At 36.8% G+C, this 26,485-nt stretch overlaps 1 protein-coding gene across 1 annotated transcript in view; it reads left to right on the top strand.

Moving 5' to 3' along the window:
- Nucleotides 1-26,485, top strand: part of GLG1 (golgi glycoprotein 1) — a 162,052-nt gene that overhangs the window by 89,732 nt on the left and 45,835 nt on the right. The window contains exons 2-7 of the mRNA XM_049864940.1: nt 2,017-2,049; nt 6,341-6,427; nt 14,052-14,267; nt 22,137-22,340; nt 23,380-23,451; nt 24,217-24,400. Of these exons, the coding sequence (XP_049720897.1) occupies nt 2,017-2,049; nt 6,341-6,427; nt 14,052-14,267; nt 22,137-22,340; nt 23,380-23,451; nt 24,217-24,400 (796 nt within the window). The remainder of the gene's footprint in view (nt 1-2,016; nt 2,050-6,340; nt 6,428-14,051; nt 14,268-22,136; nt 22,341-23,379; nt 23,452-24,216; nt 24,401-26,485) is intronic.

The raw sequence follows: 26,485 nt of genomic DNA, 5'->3' as shown, positions 1-26,485 counted from the left end.
TATTTGACTACGTTATTTTGATACTTCTCCAAAGCTCTGAATTTCTCTCATTATCGCTTTAGCGTAAAATTGTTGTTTAGTATAATGAACACAAATAGAGAAGATGGTGATATTAATTGCCTTCAGTGCATTGTTTGCGAAAGAAGTAGAATTGCTGATTGATTAAGGAAAAAATTAAGGGGTAGGTTAAAAAGGGTATTATAAATTGAATTATTTCCCCCCAAAATATGTGTTGTAAATTGTAACCTCTATGCCTGTGGTTATAAACCCATTTGGGAATGGGTTGTCTTTGTTACGTTTATGAGGCAGGTTTAGTGTAAGATGTGTTTTGAGACAATCTTTTTTGAAATATAAAAGAGATTAAACAAGCAAGCAGAGAGAGATGGAGTAAGATAGATGCCAAGACAGGTGGAGATTTCCAAGGAACTAGGAAGCAGAAGCTGAAGAGAAAGCTCCAAGACAAGGCTTTCTCTCTCTGTCTCTAGAGCTGACAGGAAAAGCCTTCCCCTACAGCCAGTACCCTGAATTTGGACTTGTAGCCTCCTAAGCTGTGAGAAAATAAATTTATGTTTGTTAAAGCCACCCACTTGTGATATTTCTGTTATAGTAGCACTAGATAACTAAGGCAAGAGGCTAGGGTAGAAAGCCACCTAAATAAAATAAAGCATTCTTGCAAATAAATTACATTAACATATCTATTCTTACTTAATGCAAGAGAAAGTTCAAAAGTGGTGTTTTATAGTCATATGATTACCTAGCAACCTAATTAAAGTCAATTTTAATATAATGTTTTATAACTAAATATGAGAATGAGTTTGTATATTGGTGTTAATGCCTACTAAATTCTGCAATGTCATTAATAGTTTCCTGCAAACATTTTCTTCCTGAAATAATGATAGGTGCGGCTGCTTTCCTTTGTAATATTTAATATTTTCTTTATTGCCTTATCTTTATTCCTAAACAGAAAACATCTTTTTATTTTGAAATTATCACCTCAATTGGTAATATTTCATATAACGCACACAGAATTCACTTTGTTTGAACAGGTGAAATACTATGAAAACTCAAAGGGAATGGCTCTTGGTTATAGCATGTATTATTGCGGTTATACCTTCTTTAATGGTATGATCAAGAAAACTAAACAAGATATGTATTGCAGCCAAACCCAAAGCCAAACCCAGTGCCGTCAAGTCAATTCCAACTCATAGTGACCCTATAGGACAGAGTAGAACTGCCCCATAGAGTTTCCAAGGAGCGCCTGGTGGATTCAAACTGCCGACCTTTTAGTTAGCAGCCGCAGCACTTACCCACTATGCCACCAGGGTTTCCATGTATTGGAAGGCTATGCAATATTAGGCAAAACCTAGTCCACCTTTTTCATCACGGCCTTGAGAGTTTATCTCTGGTACGTGTGCCTGGCTTTATAAAACAAATGTATTCATTTTGCTACGTGTATGTTTGTGCATGTGTGTAATTTTCAACTGCTTTTTTAAACTTTTATTTTAAAATATACTCTCAGAAGAACTTGCAAAAATAGTACAGAGAAGTTCTTCATACCTATTTGCAGCTTCCCTCAATGACAACATTAGACTAAATTTTAAATAATTGAATGACCTTTTCTCTACTCTTTACTAAGCCTGTTTGTTTTAGAAATTTAAGTTTTTTTAAAGGCAGAATACCGGTAATGTGTCTGATCCTCTTTAATTTTCAGAATTATAAAGTGTCATTTAAATAGTCTTAGGTCATTATTGCTTTATCTGTTTAGTACATTCTTTGTCCATTCTCCCAATTTCCAGGTGGTACCATTGATTAGGAAGGGATAGGTCTCACCTACCTTTCTGGTACATTTCTCTCCAGCAACTTAAAAGATATGCAAGCCCCAATTTATTCTTATATTAAAGAAACACATTTGGTTGAATATTTAGATTTCTTGTTTTGCATTTATTTTTGTGATGTTTGAAAACTTTAAAAGTTTTTTTTTTTTAATATTGTCTCTTTTTTTTTTTTTCATTCCAGCCTGAAAATGAAATTTCTTCAGACTGCAATCATGTAAGTATGGCTGTTGTGTGCTTCACCATATGTGCTTTATATGTATCATGACAGATACTGGAATGCTTTTCCTGTTGGTCTGGGAAACATTATGTTTTCTTAGAGTCTCTTAATCTTAACATGAGGGTGATGAACTTTGTTAAACACCACGGTAAAATCTTCCAGTAACCCTCCACTGTAGGAACCAGCAGGTTCTGCGAGATAATATTTCTGTACTTAAGCTTAAATTTTTCTTCAGTTACAGCTACTGAATAAAAATAATTAGTTCTCTGCTTGTCAGGTTTATAATGTTAGAATGCTGTGTTTTAAAGTTCTTTCATTTAGTCATCAAACAATCATCTACTGTGTGCCAAGCACATAGTAGTAGAAATTAGAGACATACAAACACCTTGAAAAGATAGAGATAGATATTGGAGTTAAGAACTCCAAAAAATAATTATGATTGATAAAATATGTATAAATTGATATGTACATAGACCATATATTATAACTTACATATATTAGACCATACTATGTAAAGATCTTACATCCAGAGGAAGCTCATGTGAAATCAGATCTGTGCAGAAAGTAATAGGTATTTTGATAGAAGGTTTTATAGAGTACAGTGGATTTTTCTAGGTGAGTTGATGTCAGGAGACATGATACTTGAGCTGGGTCTTAAAAGAGGAATAGGTGTATACAGGCAGTCTCCAGGTTACGAATGAGACCTGTTCCTAAGTGTGTCTTTAAGAATTTGTAGGTAAGTTGGAATAGGTATTACTTAGCCTTACTTTAGTGCAAGAAAAGGCTCAAAGCCTTTTCAGTGATTTAAAGGCTATACGTGCAGCACGTGAAGATGATTGTGGTGAAGAATTTGTTGTGAGTAGAGATTGGTTCAGTTATTTCAAAATGAGGGCAAATTTACATAATATCAAAGGGCAAATACAAGTTGTCCCTAAATTAGATATTTGTAACACCGGGGATTTACTGTATCTGGCAGTACTAGAAGGAATCGCTTTATCAATAAGGTACAAGGTAGATTGGAGGGGAACTGAAAGAATAGAAAGGCAGGTTGGCTGTTTAATTTTAAAGAAGATCTAGGTAGGTCAGAGGTTAAACTACAAAATAAAACCTCAAAAGTACTGGAAGAAAACATGAACAGAGAGAAGCTTTTTTTAAACATGATACAATCCCCAATAGATGTAAAGAAAAAGATTTATAAATCTGACTGCATTAAAAATACTCTGGCTCCTACAAATATTACGTAAATTATGAAAAAATACTTGCAACACGATTGAAAAGGGCTGCAATCTTTAATAGAAAGTGTTGTTAATAAACGTAGACAACAGATATGAATAGACTGTTTACAGGGTATCATACATTGAATTGTGTCCCCCAAAAATGTGTATCAAGTTGGTTAGGACATGATTCCCAGTATTGTGTGGTTGGCCATCATTTTGTGATCTGATGTGATTTTCCTATGTGTTATAAATTCTACCTCTGTGATGTTAATAGGAAGCCCTGGTGGCGTAGTAGTTAAGATTTATGACTGCTAACCAAAAGGTCTGCAGTTTGAATCCACCAGGCGCTCCTTGGAAACTCGTATGAGGCAGTTCTACTCTGTCCTGTAGGGCTGCTATGAGTCAGAATCCACACCAGGGCAATGGGTTTGGCTTTTTGGTTTATGATGTTAATGGGGCAGGATTAGAGGCAGTTATGTTAATAAGGCAGGACTCCATCTACAGAATTAGGTTGTGTCTTAAGTCAATCTCTGTTGAGACATGAAAGAGAGAAGTGGGGGGGGGGGCGGGGGAGAGGGACTGCCAACCACCAGGAAAGCAAAGCCAGGAGCATAGGGCATCCTCTGGACTCGGGTCCCTGTGCTGAGACGCTCCTAGACCAGGGGAAGATTGATGACAAGGACTTGCCCCAAGAGCGACAGAGAGATAAAGCCTTCCTCTGGAGCTGGCACCCTGCATTTGGACTTCTAGCCTCCTAAACTGTGAGAGAATAAATTTCTCTTTGTTAACAAAGAGAAATACCACTTGTGGTATTTTTATTATAGCAGCACCAGATAACTAAGACACAAGGTAAGAAAAAGAGATGGCTGATTCTCCCTCATAATTAAAGATAAGTTTAAATTAAAAGAAAAATGAGTAAAATGTTTTCCTACATCCAACTAAAAAAAAAAGTAAATATAAAAAAATTTATAAATACACAATATTGATAACTGCAAAGGAATTTAAACATTCTCTAGCCCAGGAGTCAAGAAACTGACCCAAATCCGGCCCACCACCTGTTTTTATACATAACATTTCATTGAAACACGGCCATATCAATTCATTCGTATATGTTTGTGGCTTCTTTCGTGATACAACAGCAGAGTTGAGTAATTGCAGCAGTGAACATATGGCCCTCAAAGGAATGAATTAAAGGTAATGGTTTCTTAAATACGACACCTAAAGCACAAGCAACCAAAGGAAGAAATAGATAAATTGAATTTCATCAATATTAAAAACTTTTGTTCTGCAAAGGCTACTTCAAAGTTGGAAGACAACTCACAGAATGGGAGAAAATATTTGCAAATCATATATCTGATAACGGTCTAGTATGCAGAACATCTAAAGAACTCTTACAACTTAACAATTAAAATAAATAAACTAATATAAAAATGGGCAAAGAATTTGAATGGACATTTCTCTGAAGAAGATAATACAGATAACCAAGAAGCACATGAAAAGATGCTCAGTATAGTTTGTCATTAGGCAAATGAAAATCAAAACCACAGGTACCACTGCATATGCACTAGTATGGCTATAAACAAAATGATGAAAATAACAAACGTTGGTAAGGATGGGCGAAATCCTCATACATTGCTGGTGGGAATGTGAAATGGTGCAGCTTCTGTGGAAAACAGTCGGCAGACGTGATCCAGCAGTTCCACTCCTCGGTATATACCCAAGAGAACTGAAAACATATGTTCACACAAAAAAAGTATGCATGGATATTTATAGAAGCATTATTCATAATAGCTAAAAAACAGAAACAACTCAGATGCCCATCAACTGATGAATGGATAAATAAAAGTGTGACATAGCCATGCAATTATTCAGCAGTAAAAAGAATGAAGTACTAATACATGTTATAATATGGTTAAGCCTTGAAAACCCGACACAAAAAGGCCGCATATTGTATGATTCCATTTATATGAAAAGCCCAGACTAGGCAAGTCCATAAAGATAGAAAGTAGGTTAGTGGTTACCAGGGACTGAGTCGGGGAAGGAGGAGTGGGAGTGACTATGAGTGGAGATGTAGTTTCTTTTTGGAGTGATGAAAATGCTTTGAAATTAGAAAGTGGTGATGGTTGTACAGCCTTATGAATATACTGAAAACCACTTAATTGTACTTTTTTAAACAGTGAATTTTGTGGTATGAGAATTAGATCTCAATAAAAATATAAAAATAAATAAAAGAGGTATAATATTTAACATTTGAAGTTCTGTCATAGTTATTTGAGAGGAATCTTGTTCATAAAGAAATTTATACCTATCATCATAACAAGTAAGTTTCCAAATTAAAAGCTAAAGACATTCAAAAGATCTAAACGATAATCTAAATGGCTGTTGGCAAAAAATCTCTCTGGCCTAATCACAGGATGTCTGTTTTTGCATTAGATAAAAGTAAGGTAGTATTCTTAGGTTTGTGTTATAATTTTTCTGACATTTGTTAATGTTTAAACTTTTGAGCTACCAGATAACTTTTTGTTTTCCTCTTACTCCTTCTTGAAAGAAATGACAGTAGGTCAAGTAAAAGTCTTGCAGTAAAGAGGAAATATTTTCATCTAACTTTGGCTTTGATGTACATACAGAATTAGAATGTTCTAAATTAAAATTTTTAAAAATAATAAATAATAATGCTTTTATTTCAAAATAGAAAATTTTGTGTAGCTATGTAGTACTGACTTAATTCATAGATAACACTTATTTCATAGGAAAAATGTATTTATCTAAATTCTGACCTTATCTTTTGAATCATTGGATTCACCTCTACTTCTGAGGAGCAAGGAGGACCAAGATTCCTTTCATAAGAATGAAGCTTCTCTTATACTCATTCTCAATTTTGCTTTTATTTTGTCTACATATTTTTTCCTTTTTTCTATAAATGTGATGACATTTTATCTTAGTTTCTGTTTAACTGAAGTGTGTATATGCTTTATTAGACTGTACAATGGACTTTGTCATTTATAGTAACCACTGATAATTTTGTACAGTTCTAACTGGAGATTTTTTTCCTTTCTTTTTTTTGTACTTAGCTGTTATGGAACTATAAACTGAACCTAACTACAGATCCCAAATTTGAATCTGTGGCCAGAGAAGTTTGTAAATCTACTATATCAGAGGTAGGTTGTAAAATAATTTTGAGAGTATTTAATGTCTTAAAATATGAAATTACATCTGTTGACCAGACTAGTCATAAAAGAATGACTCAGTGACTTTACTTTTCTTGGAATTCACATCTGTATTGATTGAAAGAGGAAGGGAGATGTAATTTAAATGGCTTTAAAAAAAAAAAAAAATTCACCTTCACTTACAGTAGGATGCTATTGACAAGTTAGAAATCAGGCTCTGTTGGTCCCCAGAGGGTACAACTGTTTATGTCACTAGTGCATCTCTCTCTCCCATTTTACAGTCTGCAGATGTCTGAGGCATATCCAAATAGTGTTCCCCCCAGGAGGCTTATAAACATACTACATTTTTTGGCTGTGCAGTTGAATCAATTGAACCACAAAAGTATATTCTTCAAAAAATAGGAGTTAGTATTATAAAAGTTAAGAGTATGATTATGTATCTTGTTATAAATGGATATTGAATATAACGACAGTAATAACAAAAATATATAGCAGTGTACAAATGCTAATGAAAATTTTTTAATTGGTTCAGTGTCAGCAAATAATATTAGTGAAAATCATGGTATTTGCAGTTTCTTTTTGTTTTTTGTAATCAATAATAGGAATTACAGAAATTCAGAGATTTCTGTGTACTGAGTATGAGAATCACAGAGAAAACAGTTGCTATTTTTCTGCCTCAAAGTTAACAGTCATAGACCTAGCAAATATTAGCCTGTCCTCAGACTCACCCTACAGATGACTTAAATCAGGGTACTTTCTCTGTAGTCCTTAAGGAAGACCCTACCCCACCCAGATAAGCCCTCAGCTTGTCTCCTCACTTATGTCACTGTGCAGTCATGTAGAATCTTTTTGGTTTGTTTGTTTTTGTTTTTAGTCAGGTCTTCTGATATGAGATCAAATATATTTTATTCTTTGAAGCATTCACTCTTTTATATTTCCCATGGAATTTTAGAGTAGAATAGCATATCTTTGAAAGATTGATCTTCAGCTCCTAGCTTTAATATTCTGCATCTCTAACTTAAAAATAGAGGTGTTTACTTAACAAAAAGAAATAACAACAAAGAAATGATTCCTAGGCTGTTATGGTGGAGGTTGTATGTCAACTTGGCTAAGCCATGATTCTCAATGGTTTAACAGTTATGTAATGACATAATTTGGCAGTTTATGTAAGGATATAGTCATCCTTCATGATGTGATCAACCAGTCAGTTGTAGGGGACGTTTCTGCGGGGGTGTAGCTTGCATCCAATATGTATGTGGATGTTCTGGCCAAGCTTGCTTGCTTGCTCTGGATCCTGCATCTGGCTTGTCATCATCTGACCTCCATTTCTTGGGAGGAGCAAGCGGTCTGCCGTCTGATCTTGGGTTCATCAGTCCCTGAATCCATGTGAGTCAGGAGAAGCCTTCAACCTGACACCTGACCCATGGACTTGGGACTTGCCGGTGTCTACAACTGCATGAGCCATGTCCTTGATATATGTGTGTATGTATGTGTGTGTGTGTGTGTACATGTACACACACACGCTTCACTGGTTTTGCTTCTCTAGAGAACCCAACCTAAAACATTTGGTACCAGGAGTGGGGTCTAAGTGTCTAAATATTTGTGTACTTCCACTATATTGTGGAACTATCCAATTATAAGTACTAGCTTTTGGAGACATTGCAACGTATATGTACATATATACATGTGTTTGTTTTACCCCATTTTGTTTCAGCTGTTATATACCTACCAGGTTGATTGTCATGTGGAAATTTAGCTCATAATTTTTTATATGCGTACTTATCAGAACAATTTCATTCTTTGCATTAGGCTGGCTTCCTTACAATGTAAATATAATGATGGACCATTTGGAGTGTTCTGGCTTTAGAAAAGATTCAAGTAACAACGGAGATTATACTGGAGTCAGGAAAATTAAATATCAGTAAGAATCGTAAGAATATATAGTAAGAATATATAATATTTAGTAAGAATATAGTTGCCAACAAAACATTTTATTCTACCTCTCCTTCCTGTCTTCTTTCTTAATTTTGGAATCCTACCTCCAAGGACAAAAACAATATCAAAGAATACCTACAAACTACAAACCAAAATCCCATTTATTCTCCATGATTGAGCCAAATACTGCCTACTTTTCCTCCTGTCTCATGTCAAAAATAGTGACTACAGCATTTTTATAATGCTACCTTATGAAGATGCTCCCCAGCTACCCCAGAATTTACTCTCATTCTTAAATGTGTTGATGATTTAATACCGTTTTACTGTTAATCTTCAAAGTTTAATAAAAAATAAGGAAAAAATGCTATTCAGTGGAGTGGTTGGAAAAAAAAAAAACCTTCAAATACAAACACTATACCGTATTGTATTGGGTGGTAAACTGAAATACAAATAGATAGTACTGCATCTCTGTGTTTCAGTAAAATCTCAGATGACTAATTATATACATTTAATTTCTTACTGGGGCTGGAATTCAAGATATATTCTTGGTTTCTCTTCAGATTATTTAACTGGTCGCCGAGTATTAGAGCCTGTATGAATGTTTCTCTACCTCAGGCGTCTGCTACTCAAAACCCTCTGCCAGCGAGTCAATTCTGATTCATAGAAACTCTATAGGACAGAGCAGAACTGCTCCATAGCATTTCTAAGGCTGTAAATCTTTTTTTTTCCCTGTAAATTTTGTTTTATTGTTTTTGAGAATATACATGGCAAAACACACACGTACCATTTAGTGACATTGATTACATTCTTCAAGTTGTGCAACCATTCTCACTCTCCTTTTGAATTGTTCCTCCCTCAATAACATAAACTCACTGACCCCTAAGATCCCTATCTAATCTTTCTCAAGTTGCTATTGTTGATTTGATCCCATATAGGTAGTTCTTAAAAGAGAATAATGCTCAAGGCACACCTTTTTTACTAGTTAAGCTAAACTATTGCTGATTTTAAGATGACTTCAAGGGATATTTTTGGGTTAAGGTTTAAAGATTATCTCAGGACGGTAGTTTCAGGAGTTCTTCCACCATCCACGGCTCCGGGAAGTCTAGAGTCCATTAGAATTTGCAATTCTGTTCTACATTTTCTCCCTTTTGTTCAGGATTCTTTTATGGAATCTTTGATCAAAACATTCAGTAATGGTACCCAGGCACCATCCAGCTCTTCTGGTCTCAAGGCAAGGGAGGGAGTTAATCATGGAGGTAATTAGCCACACATTCCGTATCCTCCTTATATTCCTGCCTCCCCTTCTTCCTCTGTTGCTCCAGGTGAATAGAGACCAGTTGTTGTGCCTTAGATGGCTGCTTGCAAGCTTTTAACATCCCAGGCACTACACGATGAACTAGGAGGTAGAACAAAAACACTGAACATGTTATTAGGCCAATTAACTGGGATGTCCAGTGAAACCATGACGCTAAAACTCCGGACCAAGGAACCACATCCCATGAGGTATTTGGTTGTATGTAAGCAGCCTCAGCAGCTACTCTTTTTTTTTTTTTTTGTAAATATACCTATCACACAACTTTTGCCAAGGCTGTAAATCTTTATGAAAGCAGACTACTACATCCTTCTCCCATGAAGTGGCTGGTGGGTTTGAACCACTGACCATTTGTTTAGCAGCTGAACGCTTTAACCACTGAGCCACCAGGGCTTCTTGTCTGCTACTAGTCCTGTTTTTTTATACTGATTTTTTCTGTGTTTGAATCACAAATGCTGGGATTTTCAAGCGGTTTTTTGAAACTCATCTCTGTTGTGCTCAAAAAAAAACCTTTTCCTAGGAATATATTCCTAGCCCTCTTTTTAGACATCACAAGCAAAGCATTCAAGGTTAAACTGAGAGAATTTCATTCATCTTAAGTGTTGAAGATCTTTGCTGCTGCTGAAGCCTGTGTGAGACTATTTACTTAAAATCTCAGGTTTGCTTCTTTAAAAGTAAGCATGATTTTCTGTCTTGAACTGAGTTTTTGCATGGTCTGGATTTAATACTGGAGTTAGACATGAAAAGAAGAGACCTGGTTGCCCAAAGGATAATTTGTGTATGGCTGTGCACTTCACTCAGCACCTTTTGGAAAAGATTTTATTTTGTGTTGTGTGCATACTTGAGATAGTGTAGTAATGGAAAATTGTCTGTCTGTTGGTACTGAAGGAAGAAGTGCAAGCTGCACTGAAGGCATTGGCAAAAAACAAGGCTTCAGGAATTGACAGAGTATCAATTAAAATGTTTCAACAAACAGATGCAGTGTTGGAAGTGTTCACTTGTCTATGCCAAGAAATTTGGACGACAGCTACCTGGCCAACCAACTGGAAGAGATACATATTTGTGCCCATTCCAAAAGAAGGTGATCCACCACAACACAGAAATTATCAAACAATATCATTAATATTGCATGCAAGTAAAATTTTGCTGAGGATCATTCGACAACAGTTGCAACTGTACATCGACGGGGAACTGCCAGAAATTCAAGACAGATTCAGAAGAGAATGTGGAATGAGGGATATCATTCCTGAAGTCTTATGGGTCTTGGCTGAAAACAGAGAATACCAGAAAGATGTTTACCTGTGCTTTATTGACTATACAAAGGCATGTGACTATGTGGATCATAACAAATTATGGATAAGAATGGGAATTCCAGAACACTTAATTGTGCTCATGCAGAACCTGTACATAAACCAAGAGACAGTCTTTTGAACAGAACAAGGGGATACTGTGTGGTTTTAAATCAGAAAAGGTGTGTGTCAGGGTTGTATCCTTTCACCATGCTTATTCAATATGTATGCTGAACAGATAATCTGAAAAGCTGGTCTATATGCAGAACGCGGCATCAGGATTGCAGGAAGACTTATTAACAACCTGTGATATGCAGATGACGCGACCTTGCTTGCTGAAAGTGAAGAGGACTTGAAGCACTTACTGATGAAGATCAAAGACTACAGCCTTCAGTATGGATTATACCTAAATGTAAAGAAAACAAAAATCTTCACAACTGGACCAATAAGCAACATCATGATAAACAGAGAAAAGATTGAAGTTGGCAAGGATTTCATTTTACTTGGATCTACAATCAACACCCATAGAAGCAGTAGCCAAGAAATCAAACAATGTATTGCATTGGAAAATGTGCTGTAGAAGACCTCTTTAAAGTTTTGAAAAGCAGATGTCACTTTGAAGACTAAGGTGTACCTAACCCACGTCATGGTATTTTCGATTGCCTGAGATGCATGCAAAAGCTGGACAATGAATAAGAAGACCAAAGAAGAATTGATGCCCTTGAATTATGGTGTTGGCAAGGAATATTGAATATATATGATGGACTGCCAGTAGAATTAACAAATCTGTCTTGGAAGAAGTACAGCCAGAATGCTCCTTGGAAGCAAGGATGGTAAGACTTTGCCTCACATACTTTGAACGTGTTATCAGGAAGATCCAGTTCCTGGAGAAGGACATCATGCTTGGTAAAGTAGAGGGTCAGTGAAAGAGAAGACCCTCAACGAGATGGATTGACACAGTGGCTGCACAATGGGCTCAAACATAGCAATGATTGTGAGGATAGTGCAGGACCGGGCAGTGTTTCATTCTGTTGTACATAGGGTTGCGAAAAAAATAAAACACTCCTTTCTCATTTATATTCAGAATAAACATTTATACCTGGCTCGTTGCTCATGTTAAAACTGCCCTTTTTGTTTGCTTTTAGTTGTCCCAAGTGCAGTAGACTTTTTTCAAACAAGCTTCTCTGCTTTATATTTCAAGCTTATAACCCTATAGGTACATTTCACATTTTTATGCCTGAACTTCAGCTGTTTTGGAGTTATTTTGGCGGGGGCAGGGGGGTCTAGTTTGCTTAATTAGTATTTGTGGTTTCGAATGCACTTTGAAGGAACAGTAACTATGTGGAACCACTCTGCTTGATCTCCTAGATCATGTGTCTGAACCACCCAAATTCGGTTTGCAGTGGACTTCCTCTTCCCAAACTCTTGCCAGACTCACTGAACATCATTTTAAACATGTTTCTGTTCCAGACCACAGTGGTTAAACTTGGTTTCTGCTAAGTTCAAAAATGCATGTTCATATGATTAGTTAATTCAGAATACACTGATATCATGTCAAGAAGCAATATAATGCCTTACCTCATGCCCTCCTCTTAGCCTAGAGGTTTGCTGGTATAGTTTGGCTTGAGATATGCACCTAAACTTCAGTTCTGCACCTGTTTCCCATGCCTTCTCCCTAAATTCATCTCCTCACTGTTCGCATGCATTCTTTGCATGGTTGTTTAAAGGAACCATCCCAAAGCTGTGGATGTTAAAAGCTCTTTTTACTCCATTTAGAAATGAGTTACATTTGGGTATGTATTTTCTTGCAAAACATGTCAGTCAGGTATTTCCTAGGCACAACAATCTGAGTACATATGACACACTATTTTTCATTAAAACAATTATATTTCTAATAGTATAAACTGAGAAGAACACATACTTTTGTGGTTACGAGGGGGGGAGGGAGGGAGGGAGGGAGAGGGTTTTTTACTGATTAGTTAGTAGATACGAACTACTTTAGGTGAAGGGAAAGACAATACTCAATACATGGAAGGTCAGCTCAACTGGACTGGACCAAAAGCAAAGAAGTTTCCGGGATAAACTGAATGCTTCAAAGGTCAGCGGAGCAAGGACGGGGGTTTGGGGACCATGGTTTAAGGGGACTTCTAAGTCAATTGGCAAAATAATTCTATTATGAAAACATTCTGCATCCCACTTTGAAATGTGGCATCTGGGGTCTTAAATGCTAACAAGCGGCCATCTAAGATGCATCAACTGGTCTCAACCCACCTGGATCAAAGGAGAATGAAGAACACCAAGGTCACAGGATAACTATGAGCCCAAGAGACAGAAAGGGCCACATGAACCAGAGACTTACATCATCCTGAGACCAGAAGAACTAGTTGGTGCCCGGCCACAATCGATGACTGCCCTGACAGGGAGCACAACAGAGAACCCCTGAGGGAGCAGGAGATCAGTGGGATGCAGACCCCAAATTCTCATAAAAAGACCATACTTAATGGTCTGACTGAGACTAGAGGAATCCTGGTGGTCATGGTCCCCAAACCTTCTGTTGGCCCAGGACAGGAACCATTCCCGAAGACAACTCATCAGACATGGAAGGGACTGGACAGTGGGTAGGAGAGAGATGCTGATGAAGAGTGAGCTATTTATATCAGGTGGACACTTGAGACTGTGTTGGCATCTCCTGTCTGGAGGTGGGATGGGAGGGTAGAGAGAGTTGGAAGCTGGCAAAATTGTCACAAAAGGAGAGACTGGAAGGGCTGACTCATTAGGGGGAGAGCAAGTGGGAGTATGGAGTAAGGTGTATATAAACTTATATGTGACAGACTGACTTGATTTGTAAACATTCACTTGAAGCTCAATAAAAATTTAAAAAAAATTATATTTCTAAATGTTTTCCTTTTCAAATAGCCATTCTTATTTATTTATTTTACTCTTTCTAGTATTGTGTTCTGTCTTATTCAAAGTTAAATAGCCCTTTTTTTTTTCTCCCAAATAGAGAGATGGAAAGTCATAAAAGTTGCATGATGATGTGAGCATGGAATATTTAACACCACCATTTTGTTTTGAGCAGATTAAAGAATGTGCTGATGAAACAGTTGGAAAAGGTTACTTGGTTTCCTGCTTGGTGGATCACAGAGGCAACATCACCGAGTATCAGTGTCACCAATACATCACCAAGATGACAGCCATCATTTTCAGTGATTACCGTCTAATTTGTGGTTTCATGGATGACTGCAAAAATGACATCAACACTCTGAAATGTGGCAGCATTCGACTTGGAGAAAAGGTATCTACCACATTGGTTTCACCAAAGGGGTATTAAGAACTTGAATGAAAGCTTCGTATGACCTGCATGGAAAGAACACAGGACAAGAGATAACCTTAAAGTTGAAATTAAAGAAATTATTACCCAACAGCCCCAAATCTGAGGCTAGTTGACCTGTGGATGCATTTCATCTATTTATTTGTAACAAAATGTGTCACTCCTGTGTAGGGAAGTAGAAGAATTAATATCTTTTTTTAAGAGTAATATTATCTTCAAAATATTAGACCAGTTGATGGTTACCTATAATGTTCCCCTGATAAAGCATTTTAGTCTTATGGGAAACAAACTTGGATTTGGAGAGACCCAAGTTCTATAATCTTTTTCTGTTTATGTCTTACTGTAGCTGTGTGCTGTCAAGTCGATTCCAACTCATGGTGAACTCTACATGATAGAATAGAACTGCCCCATAGGGTTTCCTAGGCTGTAATCCTTAGGGGAGCCCTTGTGGGTCAGTGGTTAAGAGTTTCGCTGCTAATGAAAAGGTCAGCAGTTCAAATCTACCAGCCACTCCCTGGAAACCCTATGGAGCAGTTCTGCTCTGTTCTATAGGGTTGCTATGAGTTGGAGTCGACTTGATGGCAATGAGTTTGGTTTTTTAGGTTTAATTTTTATGGGAGAAGATTGCCAGGTCTTTTCTCCCACAGAGTGGCTGGTGAGTTCAAACCCTTGACCTTTCGGTTAACAGCCAAGCACTTAACCATTGTGTCACCACGGTGCTACTTAACTATTACCATAAAAAAATTACTTAGCAAACACACTGGTTGCTCTGCACCTATAAAAGGAGGTATTTAAATTTTAAGATACGTGAAGGTACTTTAAGCTTTTCAGATTAAAGGAACTCTGTAAATGTGATATATTATTATCTTCATCTCAGAAGAACTGGTTTTAGTAAAGGCAGAAAAGAAAATAACTACCTCTCTAGCTTCTATATCTGATTTTTTTTTTTTTTTTTTTGACTTATTAGTATGGTGTCCAGAAGGTAACAGTGGAAGTTTGGTCTGGTTTATTCCTAATTTGTTTGCTCAGCAAAAATGAAAGAAATTCCAGAAAAGTAATGGGTGCCAGTGGGAGAAGTAATCCGAGACTTGACTTGTGGCATCAGAGATTAAATGCTACTGCTCATTGATCCACTATTCCAGAAATATGTCATAAAATAAAACCCATTGGTTGTTTTGCCCTCTGTATGTTCATTGTAACATTGTTTGTAGGCTTCTGTCACAGACAAAAGGGGCATGGTGTTAGGGTTTGGGAGTTGAGCACCCCAGTTCAAATGAAGGGTTTATTGCTCGTTATCATCTGGCCTGATTCTCTCTCCTTCATATGAGCACAGGGCTCCATCCCTTTTCACAGGGCACCTCTTAGTCAGTCTCGAGAGCTTTGTGAGCTTGGTATAAAGCTTTCAGGTAGCTAAATAATGGCAAGTCCTAAAAAAAAAAAAAAAAAAAAGGACAGATTTTTCCTTCTCAGCTGACATGAGAGGTGGCACAAAAATCATTTAGGATGATTCTTAGACTTTATCTAGGGTGTTAGAAATTATACCCAATTCAAAACCATACCCTTTTAAAATCTCCACTTTAGTGTAGCAGACACACTTTTCAAGGACCAGGGGTGACACTTTGACATTTCTAATCAGTGGTCCATGGTGTAGAGTAGAGCATTTACAAATGCCCTGACTTTGTAGCAGGCCTTCCCTATTGACCACTAAGGTAGTAACTAATTAGCTTCCCCCTCGCTATCTGAATTGTCAGTATAAAACCTGTATTTACCTGTATATCCAAGTCACTAGGAAACCCTGGTGGCATAGTGGTTAAGTACTATGGCTGCTAACCAAAAGGTCAGTGATAAAGTGATGTAACTACTAAATGAAAAGTACAAAAATAATAATAATGTGGCACATGTCCACAATTAAGTTCCTTTACTGAATGCCAGGTGCTCCTTGGAAACTCTATGGAAAGTTCTACTCTGTCCTATAGGGTCGCTATGAGTCAGAATCGACTCGATGGCAACGGGTTCAAGTTATCCGAGTCACTAAGACTGCAGTGACTGAAATGATTTGCAGTACTATTTGGAGCATTTAGATGGATTCATGCGTGTAATTCTGAAAAACCATGTTCTTTTCCGTATAATCTACTTTCGTGCTGCAGCTGAGTTTAAAAATGAGGGAGGTAGGTGTTTAGCTTTTCTATTTAGATCCAGTAGAGTTTCCAAGGAGCACCTGGCATTCAGTAAAGGAACTTAATTGTGGACATGTGCCACATTATTATTATTTTTGTACTTTTCATTTAGTAGTTACATCACTTTATCACTCCCTGATTTTAACCAATTACCTGGAGTAATCGAGACATACTTTTTCTTCCTTTATCTAGTGAGTTAGATCACAGAAGACATCATTTGCCAAGTGTAGAAACTTTGAAATGGAAAATGGCTTATAGCAAAGATAAAAACTGAGTTTTTACCTACTATCATGAGATTAGTGTTATCCTTCTGTGTTCTTTAAAAAAAAAAAAAAGGACAACAAATAGGGGAAGAAACCTACTGAATTGCTAAAAATTGATTGGACCACTGGTGAAATTTTTTTTTTATTAATTTTTTTATTGTACCTTACATGAAGGTTTACAGAACAAACTAGTTTCTCATGAAACAGTACACATTTTGTTTTTTTCTGACATTGGTTAACAGTCCATGACATGTCAACACTCTCCCTTCTCAACTTTGGGTTCCCTATTACCAGCTTGCCTGTTCCCTCCTGCCTTCTAGTCCTTGCCCCTGGCCAGGTGTGCCCCTTTATTCTCCAACTGGCAATAGTTTTAAGGAAGACATTTATCTTATCCCAGTGGAGATTATACACAACCATTGTAAGTCCATTTATGTAATCATTTGTTATATGTCCAACCTATGTGTTAGTAACTTCTTTAAGCTAAGTAATTTTATTGTCTCATAGATAGTATACAGGCGTGTAGTAGTTACCTCCTTTGCTTTCATTCATTTTTAGTAGTTAGCCATACAGTTTTTTAATATGCTTTAGGTCAAAGTTTACAGTGCAAATTAGTTTTTCATTCAAAAATGTATACACAAATTGTTTTGTGACATTGGTTGCAATCCCCACTATGTATCGGCACTCTTCCACTTTTCCCTTTTCATCCCAGGTTTACCGTGTTCATTCATTCAGTCTTACTGTCTCTTCCTGCCTTCTGGTCTTTACTTTTGGGCAGATGTTGCCCATTTGGTCTTGTAGACTTGGTTGAACGAAGAAGTACATTTCTTATGTGTGTTATTGTTTGCTTTATAGGCCTGTCTAATCTTCGGCTGAAAGGTGGACTTCAGGAGTGGCTTCAGTTCTGAGTTAGCAGGGTGTCTGGGAGCCATAGTCTCAGAGGTTCCTCTGGTTTCTGTCAGACCAGTAAGTCTGGTCTTTGTGTATGTGTGTGTGAATTTCTCCCTCTTTGCCTGGAACCCTCTATTGTGATCCCTGTCAGAGCAATTGGTGGTGGTAGCCAGGCACCATGTAGTTCTTCTAGGCTCAGGCTGGGGGAGGCTGTGGTTCATGTGGCTCATGTGGTTCATTAGTCCTTTGTACTAATATTTTCCGTGGTCCCCAGCCCTCAGCCCCAGTAACTTGGTCGCTGAAGGTGTTTGAATGAGTCTCCCAGTAACTTGGTCACTCAAGGTGTTTGAATGAGTCTAGGAAGCTTCTATGACTTTGCCTTGATCAAGCTTTTCTGACTTCCACTATAGTGTGTTGTCTTTCCCTTCACCAAAGTTACCACTTGTCTACTGTCTAGTTAGCGATTTGCTCTCTCCACCCCTCCCCTCCCTTGTAACCATCAAAGATCGTTTTTTTCCATGCATAAACCTTTTCTTGGTTTTTTATAATAGTGGTCTCATACAATGTTTGTCATTTTTATGATTGACTGACTTCACTCAGCATAACGTCCTCCAGATTCATCCATGTTGTGAGATGTTTCACAGGTTCATCATTGTTCTTTATCATTGAGTAGTATTCCATTGTGTCCATGTACCATAATTTGTTTATCCATTCATCTGTTGATGAGCGCTTAGGTTGTTTCCATCTTTTTTGCTATTGTGAATAATGCTGCAGTGAACATGGGTGTGCATATGTCTGTTCATGTGACGGCTCTTATTTCTCTAGGAAATATTCCTAATAGCGGGATTGCTGAACTGTATGGTATTTCTATTTCTGGCTTTTTAAGGAGGTGCCATATCTTTTTCCATAGTGATTTGACTGTGTTACACTTCCCACCAGCAGTGCGTAAGAGTTCCAATCCCCCGGCAACCTCTCCAGCATTTGTTATTTTCTTTTTTTAATTAGTGCCTGTAATGTTAGGGAGAGATGGTGTCTCATTGTAGTTTTAATTTGCATTTCTCTAATGGCTGATGATTTTGAGCATTTCCACATATGTCTGTTAGTCGACTGAATGTCACCTTTGGTGAAGTGTCTGTTCATATCTTTTGCCTATTTTTAATTGGATTATTTGTCTTTTTGTTGTTGAAGCATTCTATAGATTTTAGAGATTAGACCCTTGTTGGATATGTCATAGCCAAAAAAATTCTTTCCAGTCTGTAGGTTCTGTTTTTACTCTTTTGGTGAAGAATTTGAAGAGTCTAAGTGTTTCATTTTTAGGAGCTCCCAGTTATCTAGTTTATCTTCTGGTGTTTGTACATTGTTAGTTATGGTTTGTATTCTATTTATGCCATGTATTAGGGCCCTTAGCATTGTCCCTATTTTTTCTTCAATGATCTTTACCGTTTTAGGTTTTATATTTAGGTCTTTAATCCATTTTGGTGTTAGTGTGTGTGTGTGGTATGAGGTATGAGTCCTGTTTTCATTTTTTTGCAGATGGATATCCAGTTTTGCAGCACTGTTTGTTAAAAAGACTATCTTTTCCCCATTTTAATGGTCTTTGGCCCTTTGTCAAAGATCAGCTGACCGCAAGTGGATGGATTTACATTTGGGTTTTCAATTCTATTCCATTGGTATGTGTCTGTCAGTGTACCAGTACCAGGCTGTTTTGACTACCATGGCTGTATAGTAGGCTCTGAGATCAGGTAGTGTGAGGCCGCCTTTATTTTTTTTTCCCCCCCAATAATGCTTTGGTTATCCAGGGCTGCTTTCCTTTCCAGATAAAGTTGGTGATTGGTTTTTCTATCTCGTTAAAGGGCGTGGCTGGTATTTGGATCGGGATTGCATTATATTTGTAGATTGCTTTGGGCAGAGTTGACATTTTCAGTGTTGAGTCTTCTATTCATGAGCATGGTATGTATTTCCATTTTTATGTAGATCTCTCTTAGTTTCTTGTAGTAGTGTTTTGTAGTTTTCTTTGTATAGGTTTTTTACATCCCTGGTTAGATTTATTCCCAAGTATTTTATCATCTTTCTAGGGGCTGTTATAAATGATATTATTTTCCTGATTTCATTTGCAAAGTTCTTTTTGTTGGTATTCAGGAATTCAACTAATTTTTGTGTGTTGATCTTGTATCCTGCTAATCTGCTGAATCTTTCTATTAGTTCCAATAGTATGCCATACAGTCTTTATTGTCAAATATTTGCATATATTTCAGCTGTGTAACTCAAATGGACTAAACTTAAAAGTTCAGAAGACTCTAGGGACTGAGAAGAATTCCTGAAGTTTCTTTATTTGAAGAAATTATCTATGTGAAAGTTAGACTGAATGAAAACACCTGATGGAAGTGATGTTATGACTAACATCAATATGTGATGCCACAATTGCTGTAATTAAAATTAAATCAGGTTCCTTAGAGGGTTCTCAAAGCATGATGCTGCTGCCTTAAATCTAATAAGCAAATGGAGCCATTAAGAAATATAATAGCCCTAAATACTTAATCTTACTGGTGGCATGTTTAAAACAATTATAAGCCCTAAATATACAGGGAAACACTTAGCCGACTCATTACATGGAATCATTTTTTTTTACCATCTAATGCCAGGATTAAAGTCTGAATCTAAACCAAGAGTTGTTTATCATGGTCTTCCTTTAATCCTCTTTCTGATCTTTGAGAACAGTGATTCTCAAAGTATGGTCCACTGTCCATCAGATCCTCTGATCAAAAAAATGCAAGTCCTTTCTTTGATTCTTAATAGGCAAATGTATGGCCTTATAGACTTTGATTTTTATATATGATTAAAAGCTAATTGCTACTGGCTACCTCTGTTATTACAGGCTACTAAAATTTGGTATAGGACATTGTTTTATAACAAAATCATGCTTACCATAATCTCATATGATAAGTAACTGATACGTTTCTTTAAAAATCTTTGTTATCATAGATTTGCATTTCCTTTGGAAAGTGGAAGTGGGTTGACCTTGCCTAAGTGGACCAAAGTCAGGAAAACTTGAGGGTGGAAGAAAAAAAAGAAACCTTACTCTGAATTTCTGAGATTTGTGTCTACTTTCCTTGGACCTTTTTATTTGTTCAGAATTACTCTCCCCAAAATCCTTTTGGTCATTCCAAGTTTCTAAGCGTTGAATAGAATCCTACAGCTAGTGAAAAAGGTCAAAGTACAAATAGAGAATAGGAAGGTACAGGAATCTGGTAATAAAGTGTGATTCTTAGTCTTTTTTGGGTCTCTTTTACTCATTTTTTGCATGTATTTCCAATATATCTTTATACAAATACAGATATATTTTCTTATGCCCTATCCCTTTTTTTCATAAAAGGTATCATGTTTTATGTATACTATCCTATACGTTTTCTTTTTACTTAGTATGATGGCGGTTTTTCCATATCAGAAATAAAAATAAAGTAGAAAGAAAGCTGCTTTATTTCTCTGTTTCTTTCTTCCTTTTGTTCACGGTATTCTGATGTATATATGAACTATAGCAACACAGTTTTTTTTATGATGAGTATGTGTGACTTAGGCAAATAGGCAGGCTTTTTTCATATTGTACTGCATCCTTGCCTTTGGCCCAAGATTATATTTACATTTGAAGTCTGTTTTTCTTGAAACCCAATCCCTCAGAGTATAACAGGCTTCCTTCTGCAGCATCTGGGAATCTACAGATTTTTAGAAAGAACCTCTCTCAAGTTGTTGAAGCATTTTTTTCTGAATATAGAACTTCAGGACTATTAAATAGAAAATATTTAGGGAAAGTTTCTCATTTTGGATGAATGAATGCTTGTAGTTGCTATGGGGATGATGCAATATACAATTAAAGATAATTGGATGTCTTTAAGAAAATTCCCAAAAGTAGTTTGTGTGAATGGTGGTAATCTTGTTAAATCCGTTAAGATCAATCTAAAATATTAAAGTGAGTATTACACTACAGATTGTACATGTTGAGCTATTTTTGGACAGTACAGAGTAGAAAATGGAGAAAGAGGGGTCTGTATAACACCATTTTTCAGTGGATTTTGTGGCTTGGTTGGTTGTTTTTAAACTTGGCTATTATTTGGGAAATGCCTACCACTTAGAGATAAATGAACAGAGATTTCTGCAATGTTGTTTCAGTGTTGACACAAACTGTGATCAGAACATTGGGCTGATTTCATTTCTTAAAATTTTCCTTATATTCTAAGCTTTAAAATACTCAACTTCTAATGTTGACTACATATACTTGATTTTCCCAGGATCCCTGTTTTCGTTTGTAGTATGCAAATGAAAGATTATTGAGAGCATTTTTTTTTTTTTTATTTCCACAGGTGATTGGTTCCCACTTGATCTTTCAACAGAGCATCAATAAGCTAACTATGTATTGCAGGCTTTTTCAACCTTTTTGTTGATTTTTTTTTTTTAAACCAAGTTAATGTTTTTCTGAAACTCTTTGTGGTGAATGTTTTTTGTTATTTTAGGATGCACATTCACAGGGTGAGGTGGTATCATGCTTGGAGAAAGGTCTGGTAAAGGAAGCAGAAGAAAGAGATCCCAAGATTCAAGTCTCTGAACTCTGCAAGAAAGCCATTCTCCGGGTGGCGGAGCTGTCTTCAGATGACTTTCATTTAGATCGGCATTTGTATTTTGCTTGCCGAGATGATCGGGAACGTTTCTGTGAAAATGTGAGTCAGCTCAGAAGCCGTTAGCTGTTGCCTCCTTTTTAAAAATATTTTCTATACTATATTCCAAAATGAAATAAACTACCGCAAACCCTCACATATAGAAAAGCCTCTAAAGTGGAAAGTGGAGTTGGTCTCAGGGTAACAGAAAATATTAGGTATTCAGCCTTGATGACTTAACCTAGTTGATATTTGACTTCTGACAGTCTCCACACATAATTTTTTCTACTCTCATCTTATTTCTCAGTTTCAGTTCCTGAAAGTCTATTTTATCTCAGGACTCTGATTTTACCATGGAATCTCACTTGCATCTATTCCGTGTCTAAAACTTTGCTACATTTACATACATACACAGACTTACACAAGCACACATATTTATGGAGCCCTGGTAGCATAGTGGTCGAAAGCTCGGCCACTAACCAAAAGTTCGGCAGTTTGAATCCACCAGCTGCTCCTTGAAAATTTTATGGGGCAGTTCTACTCTGTCCTATAGGGTCGCTATGAGTCCGAATCTACTCAACAGCAACGGGTTTGGTTTTTTTTTTAATACGTGTTTGTGTGTTTTGGCTAAGGTGAAGAATACAGCAGCTGGCTAACTTTTAATGCTTAATCCCTGATTACTACCTGCAAATCTTATAGGACAGCTTTCTCACTCTTTAAATAGAATATTCTCCATCCTTCTAGCAAAGAGAGTTAACTTGTATACACTTCTGCTCTCCCTCTGTTTTGAATTAACTGCTCTAACCATCAGAGCCACTGATTATATTAGAAGAGTTTTCTTAACCCTAGCATAAAATTACAAGAAGGGAGACTTATTCTGATGCTTCTCTCAGTTTCCTAATACAATATATCTGGGAACAAATTGCCGAAGATTATGAGGAAAAAGTTTTCATCTTTACTGCAATCACTTGTCTTTCAGAAGTTGCTAAATTTTTTAAGCGGCTGAGTCGTTTATCCAAAGACTCAGCTCTACTGTATGAGATTGTGGATAATACCCAGCATAACTCTTGGCTAATAATGATGTTGGTGTTCTATCTTATAGACACAAGCTGGTGAAGGCAGAGTGTATAAGTGTCTCTTTAACCATAAGTTTGAAGAATCCATGAGTGAAAAAGTAAGTATTATTTTGAAACAAACCAATATTTTTTCATTCCTCAAAAGCTTTTGCAAAACCTCTCAGACAATATTTTTATAAACTCATACCAGAAATGACTGATGTCCTTACCCTTTTCAGATGTGATATGTTTGGATTTTAGTATTGAACCAAAGCATATTTGGCTTGAACCAAGAAAACGAAACTCTTATTTTGACATTGTGACATTAGGTAGCCTATTTTGAGAGTAAAATTGGAGAATTTTATATCAGAATCATAGTGAGGCCAGCTCTACATACTCAGGAAGTTGATGGTAACCAAAGTAATGTGTTTCTTAGATAACTAGCCATTTAATTTTTCAACTACTGTCTCATTATTGTTAGTCCTCTGTCCCTGGATGAATGCAAAAATCTTTTCTAACTTTTAAAAGTAATTATTTTTGATTTTGCTGTCTTGCAGTTACTTTCCTGTGCAGCTAAAGAAGTATTTTTCATTTCAGTTTCTTTTGTTGTTACTGTTGATTAATAGTATTTAAAAAGTATAAAATGGAACTTCCAAACTGTTAGGCCAGTTGCCACCCATTTACTCCAACCTCTTGCCACATTAGTTTAGCACACTTTTGCTGAATTTTAACCAAACTTAAAGATAGGCATTTTGATAACAGCCTTAGTTTCGGACATCTGCCATGTGCTCGGCTATAAGTCTCTGTGCTTTGCTTGAAGATACATATGAACAGCTGAGCCACACTAGTGGCCTTGCTACTCTCTTGCTTCATTCTTTCCTCAGTGTCGAGAAGCACTAACGACCCGCCAAAAGCTGATTGCCCAGGATTATAAAGTCAGTTATTCATTGGCCAAATCGTGTAAGAGTGACTTGAAGAAATACCGCTGCAATGTGGAGAACCTTCCTCGGTCCCGGGAAGCCAGGCTATCCTACCTTCTAATGTGTCTGGAGTCAGCTGTACACAGAGGTAAGAGTTCATTTCTTTTTATCCTTTTTGCTTCTTTTTAGATTCCCACTCTAAAGCCTTTCGTACTTATAAATGTTAGTTTCCTCCTATATTGGCTTTTTTGAGTATACCTATACCTTCTTACCAAAGAGCCTTTCTTTGTAACCACAGCTCTAGGAACTGAAGACTTGGTATCTGTAAGTCTTGTTGAAGGATGTTCGTCTTAGCTCAGCAATCCCCAGTTCCATTTTTCTTTCTAGCTTAAAAAAAAAAAGTCTATTATTGAAATCCAAGTATTTTAATTTTTTGAATGCATATTGTGCAACATTTTTAGGAGAGTCAGGGTAGCATAATGATTTAACAAGTGGCTTTGGGTCAGAGAGACATGGGTTCAAATTATGGCTCTATCACTACACTAACTGGTTGGATGACCATTGTTTACATTTCTTAATCTCTCCAAACCTCGTTTTCCTATTTATAAAACAGAAATAATATTACCTACATTGAAGAGCTTTAAGGGTTGAGTGAGGTTAATTAAACAGTGATGGTATTAAGAAATTAAACAGTAATGGAAGAAAGAATTGCCCCCACAGAGTCAGACCCATGGTCTGTTTACCCAGAAGTCAGTCTCTGACAGAAGAGCCAAAAAAGATGCATAGTAGAAGCTCAGAGTCATCTTTCTTAATATCAGCTGCAGACTGCTAAGATGAAATTCCTAGCTTTTATTGAATAAATGGTGCTGGAACAATTGACTAGTGATTAAAAGGTTAACTGGGGGAAAAAAATCAACTTAAAACTCAGAATTTTTTGGTGAAATTTTTTTTCATATTTGGATAAACAAACCCAAACCCAGTGCCATCGAGTCGATTCCGACTCATAGCTACCCTATAGGACAGAGTAGAACTGCCCCATAGAGTTTCCATGGAGCGCCTGGGGGATGTGAACTGCCGACCCTTTGGTTAGCAGCCATAGCACTTAACCACTACGCCACCAGGGTTTCCTCATATTTGGATAGAGAAACTTAAATAGTGATGGAACAGCAACTAGAGACAATGCATGGTCTTGAATTGAATACCCGAAAAAAGGACATTTTGGAGGCAATTTGAAAATTTTGATTATGGCCTGGGTGTTAAATGAAAATTTTCTGAAATGGAAAAGTGAAGATTATTGATTGGTAAAAGCATGTTATAAAACAGTATGCAAAGTGGGAGGCCTCACTCTACCTGATTTCAGAACCTATTATACAGCCACAGTAGTCAAAACAGCCTGGTACTGGTACAACAACAGGCACATAGACCAATGGAACAGAATTGAGAACCCAGATATAAATCCATCCATGTATGAGCAGCTGATATTTGACAAAGGACCAGTGTCAGTTAATTGGGGAAATGATAGTCTTTTTAACAAATGGTGCTGGCATAACTGGATATCCATTTGCAAAAGAATGAAACAGGACCCATACTTCACACCATGCACAAAAACTAACTCCAAGTGGATCAAAGACCTAAACATAAAGACTAAAACGATAAAGATCATGGAAGAAAAAATAGGGACAACCCTAGGAGCCCTAATACAGGGCATAAACAGAATACAAAACATTACCAAAAATGATGAAGAGAAACCCGATAACTGGGAGCTCCTAAAAATCAAACACCTATGCTCATCTAAAGACTTCACCAAAAGAGTAAAAAGACCACCTACAGACTGGGAAAGAATATTCAGCTATGACATCTCAGACCAGCGCCTGATCTCTAAAATCTACATGATTCTGTCAAAACTCAACCACAAAAAGACAAACAACCCAATCAAGAAGTGGGCAAAGGATATGAACACACATTTCACTAAAGAAGATATTCAGGCAGCCAACAGATACATGAGAAAATGCTCCCGATCATTAGCCATTAGAGAAATGCAAATTAAAACTACGATGAGATTCCATCTCACACCAACTAGACTGGCATTAATCCAAAAAACACAAAATAATAAATGTTGGAGAGGCCGCGGAGAGATTGGAACTCTCATACACTGCTAGTGGGAATGTAAAATGGTACAACCACTTTGGAAATCCATCTGGCGTTATCTTAAACAGTTAGAGATAGAACTACC

This window comes from Elephas maximus, chromosome 21, assembly GCF_024166365.1.
Source record: "Elephas maximus indicus isolate mEleMax1 chromosome 21, mEleMax1 primary haplotype, whole genome shotgun sequence".
NCBI classification, from domain to species: domain Eukaryota; kingdom Metazoa; phylum Chordata; class Mammalia; order Proboscidea; family Elephantidae; genus Elephas; species Elephas maximus.
The sequence above is the reverse complement of the archived record's forward strand: the minus strand, read 5'-3'. Positions and strand labels throughout refer to the sequence as shown.